The 9,021-nt window shown below is 44.5% G+C and overlaps 1 protein-coding gene across 6 annotated transcripts; it reads left to right on the top strand.

Moving 5' to 3' along the window:
• The first annotated feature begins 2,306 nt into the window (after positions 1 to 2,306).
• Positions 2,307 to 6,565, top strand: ZNF22 (zinc finger protein 22). Of its 6 annotated transcripts, XM_084766439.1 has the most exons (3): positions 2,500 to 2,698; positions 3,111 to 3,244; positions 4,304 to 6,565. In XM_084766439.1, the coding sequence occupies exon 3, from the start codon at positions 4,390 to 4,392 to the stop codon at positions 5,101 to 5,103; it is 714 nt and encodes a 237-aa protein (XP_084622565.1). In that variant the 5' UTR covers positions 2,500 to 2,698; positions 3,111 to 3,244; positions 4,304 to 4,389; the 3' UTR covers positions 5,104 to 6,565. The 6 variants fall into 6 exon arrangements, with proteins under 6 accessions (XP_084622563.1, XP_084622567.1, XP_084622565.1 ...); XM_084766437.1 differs by lacking the exons at positions 2,500 to 2,698; positions 3,111 to 3,244 and adding an exon at positions 2,307 to 2,456; XM_084766441.1 differs by lacking the exons at positions 2,500 to 2,698; positions 3,111 to 3,244 and adding an exon at positions 2,411 to 2,491.
• Positions 6,566 to 9,021: the final 2,456 nt, after the last annotated feature.

Genomic DNA, 9,021 nt, shown 5'->3' on the forward strand with positions numbered 1-9,021 from the left:
AGCAACTTGGGGAGGGAAGGGCTTATTTCAATGTACACTTCCAGGTAACAGTTCATCACGGAGGAAAGTCATAGTAGGAACTCAGGCAGGGCAGGAACCTAGAGGCAGGAACTGATGAAGAAACCATGGAGAGATGCTGCCTGCTCACTTCCTCCTTAGGCTCTTTCAGTCTGAGCTCTTATATACCCCAGGACCACCTGCCCAGGGCAGCACTAAATACAGTGAGCTGGGCCCACTCATGTCAAGCATTAATTAGGAAAGTGCCCTACAGACCAGTCTGCAGATGGGATGTTTCTTAATTGAGAATCCCTCTTCCCAAATAACTCTTGCTTGTGTCAAGTTAGTATAACACTAAACAGGCGGGGTGGGGAGGGTCCAACCTAGGCAACGAAAAACACTTAAAAATAAAGATCTCTCTAGAGGTCTCAGTCTTCCAAGACCCCCAGCCCTCCATGGGGAAAATGGATTTTCATTTCTGAATTCCATTTTCACCTTGTGGAGAGTCTTTTTCTCTGTACACTTTAACACACACACACACACACACACACACATACTCCTGTGTGTATGCTTTTTCACTTACAATAAAGGTTTGTTTTGTTGTTGTTGTTGTTTTGTTTTACCTTCTTTGTTCCTTCCTGTTGTGTTTTTCTCTTTTAATTCTTTAGTTGGTGAGAAAATAAAATTCAACCAAGACCCCCTGGATGGTAACAGTAGGGTTGTTTGTAAGTTTAGGGTGGGAAAAAAAAGAGACAAGAAAGGCAGTGAGGGTTTTGGCTTGGGTGGCTGAAGTCACAGCACGGCTGTTGATTGCTGGGTGAAGACTGTGAGGATGGTACGTTAGATCTCATACACCCACTGAACACTCAAGTGGGGCACCCGAGCAGTTAGAGGTATGAGCCCGGGGTTCTAGAATGTTGCATCTGTCCATGCGAAAACGCATCTCTCACTTCAAAGGGGACAAGAGAGTTTATTCTGGAGCTAAATATAAATGACCATGGCCTGAAAACACAGATGTAGGTTACCGCAAATCCCAGGTTCCAACACAGAAGCGGTGTCACGAAGTTTTTGTAGTAACGGAACAAAGTCATAAATCAAGACACTTTGAAACACACTGGTGGAAACATGGAATGGCAGTTACCTCAGCTACGGGTCAGTCTGATGACTCTTGGACTTTCAGATGTAGAAAGTACGGTTTTGCTAAATCAACACATCCCCAAACATTTTTATCCATTAGTCACAGGATGTCAGGTCTGATGGAGGGTGGGCAAAAGGAGTGGTTATCTGTAGGGCCAAAGATACCCCAAAATATATTATAGCTGGGCTCTGTACCTGCAGCATTCCAAGCTCTGCACAACTGTAAAAGTTTACTTATTTGACCAGCCTTGCAGAAGGCGCATTGGAAGGTGCAGCTTCTTTGTGGGAAACTGGATTTACAGACGCCAGGATCAGTGTGAGGTCGCCAGTGAGGGGAGTCTGCAGCATAGGCGACGAGTCAGTAGACTGGAAGTACTTCCCAGGAGTCTTCTCCAAGCTGAGGCTCCTGCCCAGTAAACTGAGTGTATTCCTTTCCCACTGGTTGGAGTGGCTGGGGCAACGCCACAGCTCTCACCTCAAAGGCGTAACAGTTTATTCTGGAGGCAAACACGAGGGACCGTGGCCCAAGGAACACAGATTTAGATTACCCAAATTCCACGGTCCAACCTCCAAGTAGTTTCACGGAGGTTTTACAATAACAAAACAAAGTCATGAATCAAGATACTTTTAAATACATTTGTGGAAACATCAGAAAGACCCGTAGGAGCCCTGTGGAGAAATCCCGCCCGCAGATGTTATCTCATACAGCGTTCTTAGCCTTCTGATTGGAGAATGGGATTTTGTGTAACACATTCCAAAGGTGTTGTACCTGGCAGGATGGTACATGGCCTTGCACAGGGGTGGGTAAGGGATACATCCAGCCCGATATAAATAGTGACGATGCTCTGGACCTGCAACATCCCAACCTCTGCTCATCACTGCAGTCTTAGTTAGCCTCTGCAGACAGTGACTTCCAGAAATTCTCATTCACAGGGCCTTTTGGTGATATATGGCGACCCGTGAAAAATACCTTAGGCAGATGTTACTTCTCTATACTAAATACTCACTCAGTACTAAGACTGTAATTTACAAGTTGGACAGGATGGTTTGGGGTGGGGGGGAATTTAACAAAAGCCAGTTTCTGTGTAGGTTCACCGGATTACAAAAAGAGGAGGTAACAGCTCTTTCTGTCTTGGGGTCGTTCTTCCGAGTGGGGAGAGAGGAACACAAAAGGACCACCGGAAGAACCCACACAACTCCGTGGTGTGAGCCGGGGACCATAGAGGGTCTCTCCGCCTCTTCCTAGAGCGGCCCTCAGCTCCGCTAGCTGCCCTCACTTCCGGCGGGCGAGGCGCGAGGCGAGCACCGTGGCGGGCTGTGCGGTGAGCGCGTCCGGCCTGCGGGTCGGCCTGAGCGGGTGTCTGGTGGGGCTGCGGCGGGGCCGGGAGCCGGGAGGATTGGATGGGCGGCCAGGGCGAGGGGGCCTTGGTCTGGGGTCGGCCTCTGCCTGGGCGCCTGCGCTCGCGGCGGAGAAAGACTCCATTGTAGCAGTGCTTAGGCTGCACCGGGCTATTGTGAGCGACGTACAGGGAGCCAGTGGACGCTTTGTTGCTCTCGTAAATGGGTGAGGAAGCAGGTGCAGGCCGGTTAGACGGGTTCCCGGTACCGGAGCTCTATCAGCCAGCTTTACTGAGCCTCTCCCCTACTGGGGAAACTCAGAACACCGGTACTTGGTGTTGGAGGAGGGGGCGATGGACCCCTAGTTCGTCCAGTGAGAAATCAGGCCTAGGAGATGGTTCCTGGGCTGGGCTGGGTGTGCTAAGGAGCTTTGTGCCTGTGTTTACAAACCCGCACATGAGGATGACAGCATAAAGCTGTTTAAAATCCTTAAAAATAAGATAGCGCACGTAGGCTTAACCTGTAAGCATGACTGCACTTTATCCATGGGTAGATTTCTTAATCTATCAGTTTGAAATCAGTTGGGACTTCTCGGTATTTAAAAAGATGTGCTTAAAAGTGTATGGCTGCCATTATAGCTGTTTACCGAGTGCCGTGGCTCTGACCTGAGACAGTTAATGGCCGGTGACTGCACTTGCTTTGTGTTATATGCACTTTGCTCTTTCCTGTCGCTGCAGTCACAGCAGAAGTAGTCCTGGATACGCTTACTCTGGTAAAGTTATTATACAACAAAATGAAGGGGGAAATAGATAGGGGGAAAATGTCGTTTGTGTTTTTATTTACTTATTTGAAATGCTTTTAGGCTAGGAAACTCAGGACAATGACTGCCTTGCAAGCAGGCTTTCTAACCCAAGACACTGTACATCCGGTAACTGTTTTGCTTTGCAACCGGGAACACCTCCCACATTGCCACCTATGTGGAATTTGTATGGGGGGGGGAGTTGTTTTGACATTTTAAACAATCTCCTGACAAACCTTAAATGTAAACAAATAAAATTAATTTAAAACTTTGAGTTGTGCTTTTCTTGGCTCAGTGGGGTCTCGGACAGGAAGAGTAAAGCGTTTCTTCAGATTCTTTTCACTTAGTATTTACTGAATAAGACTCACAGGAAAATTTTAATTCCTTCTACAGATTAGCTTCCATCTTCAACACAGTTTGCGAGGTTATCATTTACAGAAATAGCCAAACAATTAAGAATAAATTTACCAGGAATCTTCGATAAAGTAGTATAATCTCTCATTTCTTTTGAGTTTGAACATCTTAGATAGCAACTAAGGGAGGAATTTTCAGTCAGCATTGAAATAAGACAGGTGTAGCAGAGAAGTCTGGTTGTTTTCTGCCGCTTTATCTTGCTTTTACTTCTCAGTCCCCCAAAATACTCTCTGCCCCTGCTCCTTAACACGTGTTTTTCTTTCTTTTTTTTTATATTTTATTAATTCATGTTACATCTGAATTGTTATTCCATTCCTCGTATCCTCCCATTCCTCCCTCCCTCCCGCTTTCCCCCTACCAAGTTTTTCTTCTTCTTCTTTTTTTTTTTTTTTTTTTTTTTGGCTGTCCAAACACAGTAACATCTAAACATTGACGGTGGTATTTATTACATTTAACTTCTGGAGTTAGAATTACCTAACAAACATTTGTCTCTTAAAGTTGCATTTGTTTTATTTGTCTTAGGTGCACTTTGATTTAAACATGGATGCGGTTTTGATTGAAGAGGTATTAATGTCGGATGACCGCTGACCTGTATTTTTCTTTTTCCCCTCCCCGCAGGAAATTCTGAGTTGCGTTACTGTGGGATGTGAGACGTTGGCCCGGAAGACAGTAGAATCTCTTGACAGTACACCTGGCTAGTCACCATGAGGTTAGGAAAGCCTAAAGGGGGTATTTCTCGAGCCTCAAACCAAGGAAAGGCCTATGAGAACAAGCGAAAGACAGCTCGCCAGCGGCAGAAATGGGGGATGGCCATTCGCTTCGACTCAGGCCTCGGTAGACGGAGAAGAAACGTGGATGAGAAGCCCTACAAGTGCAGCCGCTGTTCCAAGAGTTTCAGTCAGAGCTCCACCCTTTTTCAGCACCAGAAGATCCACACTGGGAAGAAATCCCACAAGTGTGCCGACTGTGGGAAAAGCTTCTTCCAGAGTTCGAACCTCATCCAGCACCGGCGCATCCACACCGGGGAGAAGCCCTACAAGTGTGACGAGTGTGGAGAGAGGTTCAAGCAGAGCTCGAACCTCATCCAGCACCAGAGGATCCACACCGGGGAAAAGCCCTATTGCTGCGACGAGTGCGGCCGCTGCTTCAGCCAGAGCTCCCACCTCATCCAGCACCAGAGAACCCACACCGGGGAGAAGCCCTACCAGTGTGAGGAGTGCGCCAAGTGCTTCAGCCAGAGCTCTCACCTCAGGCAGCACATGAAGGTGCACAAAGAAAAGAAGCCACACAAGAGGGGTAAAAATGCCAGGGCGAAAACTCACCCAGTGTCCTGGAAAACTGGTAAAGGAAGGAAGGCGGTGGCCGGGCTCCGCCAGGTAAAGGGTGCCGCCTCAGGCCTTTTTAAAAAGAAAAAGTAGATAGAGGCAAAAAACAAAACAAAACAAGACAAACAAACAAACAAACAAACAAAAAACCGCTCTCGTAAGAATAAGGACGCTTTATAGCAGAGCACTTAGAACCGGGTCCTCCCCTAGCATGGAGGCTTCAGGGGTTTCGTGACATTGTGCCGAAACTCTGAGCCTAGCTGCCCTCATTTCCTTAGAAATAAATGAATGAATGAATGAATGAAAATACACTTCTGTGTCAGGGAGCACAAAGAGCTGAAAAATACTTTGGTGAGAATTTAGTATCCCCGGCCTCAGCTGAGATTTCCTCCCTATGTGTTGATAAAGAGCATCATGCCTCTGAGATTCACAGGTGTGCCAATGATTACTCTGGTCTTAGGAATTTTCTCTAGGCAGAATCATTAAAGAAGGAAGGAATGAGTCGTCAAGCGCTATATTTTGTTTTTAATGTCTTATAGTTGATTAACTGTTAGTAGTAAGTGTTGACTCTGTATTTGACATAATAAATTGCGTTCAGGTTCGTAGATTTTTCTTCTTTATTAGTGTATACTGTATGAAGTGAGGCGTTTCGTTCTCTTCAGTGTGTATGATGTATCTGTTGAGGGGCTTTGGCAGTGTCTTCCCTCGTGACCCTGCCCTCCACCTCCTCCGGGTTGTCCTCTCCAAGACAGTTCCCGTTCCACTCAAAATGGTTACCCTACGTTCTGTGAATGACAGAAAATGTAGTCGGTTATTTTCCTGAGTCTGTTTTACTGTAATGATCTCCAGTTGTATCCATTTTTCTCCAAATGACATGATTTTGTTCTTTTTGGACAAATAATAGTTTATTGTAGCTTTGAAGGTTTTAATAATAACTCATTTTTGTTTATTTGTTTCTTCCCTTCTACTGTGTAAGTAAAGGGGTAAAAAGGTCCCCATATTGCTTTGCTTTTGTTTTGTGCTTTATTTTGTTTACCGTAGTCTAAGAGAGACTAAAGAATCCAAAACGAGAGACCACAGACCTCCTCGTCGTGACACCAGTCCTGTGGTAGTGGTGGTGCTGTGTCACTTGCTTTCTTGAAGTTGGAATGGGGTTATGTTGAACCAAGCCTAGCATCCCTTTCTTCTCTTAAAAGCAGCACCTGCATGAATAAACTGTATTTTACTAAGAAAGCCTCAGCTTGCTTCTCGCTGAAGATCTACAGTGTGATAGACTGCACTTCGAATACCACTGACTGTCTGAAACAGATGTTGGTCTACACATTACTGTCCAGCGTGCTGTAGTGTTGTTAGAACTTTCCTTTTTAATTTTATAGCACTTGTTTAAGAAGACTAGCGTATATCCTTCTTCCAATGCCAAGCATACATTCCTGATCAGCCTTCAGCTCGACTTACTGTTTATTGAATGCTAATGTTTTCTGATTTTTATAATATCAGTTCTTCCTGTATTGATGACAATTATCCTTAAAAATAAAGAATGAGATATTTTCACATACTACTGTCTATTTTTCTTTTGAGAAACCGTTTTCAGTCCATTAGAAAACAAATCACAGCTTTTAGAAGACTCTCGCTCTGCTCTTTGGTTTCCTCAGATCTGAACCCTACCTCCTTCCTGCCCACTGCGTTTGAATGGAGAGCCATAGCATATGGCCTGTTGACAATGGTTACATCAACAGGGTAGCCAAAATGTCTTGTAAGTATAAGGCTAATGCCGTCATCCGTTATGAAAGAATTGATCCTTGACATCTTCTTGTAGCCAGATCTCTGTAGCAGGGGCATGCGGCCCTGTTGAGCATCAGTCAGAGTTAGGTTTGTGTGTGAGATGGTTTCTGCAGGAAGGGAGGGTGTCTCATGTTCTGTGACAACCACAATAAGGCCTTTCTCCAGTAGCTTCGTTAGCGTGCACTCTCAAAGATCTGATCTACCTATCTTTCAAATTAAAATAAAACAAACTCTTAAGAGTTTAACGTAGTTTGTTTTGTATGTACTTTGAAAACGCTGAAGCTGGTGGGCATCGAAAGACTCATGGGAGTCTATGGTGACCAGTGTTCTTTGTGTTTCTTTTTAGAAACTTTAATAAAATTGAAGGCTCACAAGTGTGTAATATATATATGTACTAATAGAAATTGAATACCAGTGTGAGTCTAGTATGTATCACCTCTGAGAAAACAGATTCATTGTGTGAGAAACCTGGGCCCCTCAGTCCCTGTATTCTGCTGTGTTTCCGGTCTCCGGTTTTACCAACACAACTCTTGTTATATTGCAGACATCTTTCTCCCGCTTGAATTCACTGCAGCCTATTAGGGAAGTGCTTTATCACTGAACCACATCCCAACCCCACCAGACTCCTAAGTTCATGTCTCATTGGGAAAAGAAGAAAAGCTCCACAGGTTTTTGTTTCTGTTTCCTGTGTTACTTACGTATGCCCAAAAATGTTTTCTGCCCAGTGTAGAGTTCTGAGTGACTTGGCCTGAGACAAATGGCAGAAGCAGAATAGAAATTGGTATGAAGTTTTGAAGCCTGAGGTAACCATGCATCAGGACTGTCTCCATGACAACGGAAAAGACTGCCACCACTGACTCCATTTCTCTTGGCACTCTGATAGGGTCTTGGTGTGAAACCCAGGCTGGCCTTAAATTCATTCCCTTGATTGAGCTCTGCAATAGCCAGACTCACACATAACTGCTCTCAGCCCCAGCGTGACCCCCATTTTGGTTTTAAGACCACCCCCCCCCCAAACACTTCACTCTGAAGACGGAAGACACCAGTGATAATCATAACGTAGTATGAGCTTGGTTTTCCCGCGTCACAGGGATGAGATCTGCCTTGGTTAGTCTGTCTGCTGGCAGGCAGGAGGGTGGCATGATACGGCACTGACGCCAAGTTCAAGCAGGTAGAGGCTTGCAAACGTTAGAGATGTGCAGATACAACTGCTAGGCCAAGTCGACCTGGAGCTCTCGGTCCTGTTTGTGATATCCACAAAGATATGTATGTGTGTGCACACTTGAGTTCTTTTTGCTAGAAGTTGTACTTCTACAGGATATTAGCAAGAAACACTTAAGAAATTAAAAAAAAAAACTAGTTTGAAAAATTAATGCATGGACCTGGGTAATGTTACCACTCACAGCTCAGTTCAGAGGACACCAGCTTGGTAAAGAGTCCTAGGCTGTGTATCACAGAAGCCTTACAGAGTCCAAGAGGAGCATATAAAGAAGCCAGCACTGGTCAGCGTCATTGCACAGAACCACACGGGGGTCCTTTATATAGTTACTGTTACTTTTGAATCAAAACACACGTCTTTGCCTTAGTAGGATAACAAATCTATAGCGCTGATGAAAATCAAAACCTTAGGACTCTTACATGTTAGGGAACCTGCTAAAGTGCTGCTGACCACAAACATCCGTTTCTTCTGTGGCCTCATGTACAAAAACAAGATAATTAAGGCAAATAGCTGTGGACCAGGTTTTCAAATAGCAGGACTGTCCAAATAGCAGGCTCTTATTTGTTTGTTTGTCTATCCAAATGATACTAATTAAAAAGAGAAGTATCTTAAACAAGTACTGGGTTGTATATCTGTAATGTCAAAGAAGCTAGGGAACAGAAGTTCAAGGTCACCCTTAGTTACATGACAAATTTGAGGCCAGCTTAATATATGTGAGATTCTATTTTAAAAAATCATTGTCTACTTTCTATGTTATTGAAAGTCCAGATAGACCTGATGAAAAAACTGTAGTATTTAATGGGGGTCACTTTGCATTTACTACATGTTTTTAGCTCTGCAAACTCCCACATAAAATCAAGCTCAGATACACATCTCTACACATTTCCAGTCACAGCTTTATACAGTTATCAACAGTGTTGCGTGTACTAAAATCACCTAAAATGGTTGTTTGTAATGTGGCCATCTAGAAGACTTTAGTGCATAACTTAGGTCAACTTAGGCTTTTAAGA

The sequence above is a fragment of the Acomys minous genome (genome assembly GCF_964271855.1).
Source record: "Acomys minous genome assembly, chromosome: 17".
NCBI classification, from domain to species: domain Eukaryota; kingdom Metazoa; phylum Chordata; class Mammalia; order Rodentia; family Muridae; genus Acomys; species Acomys minous.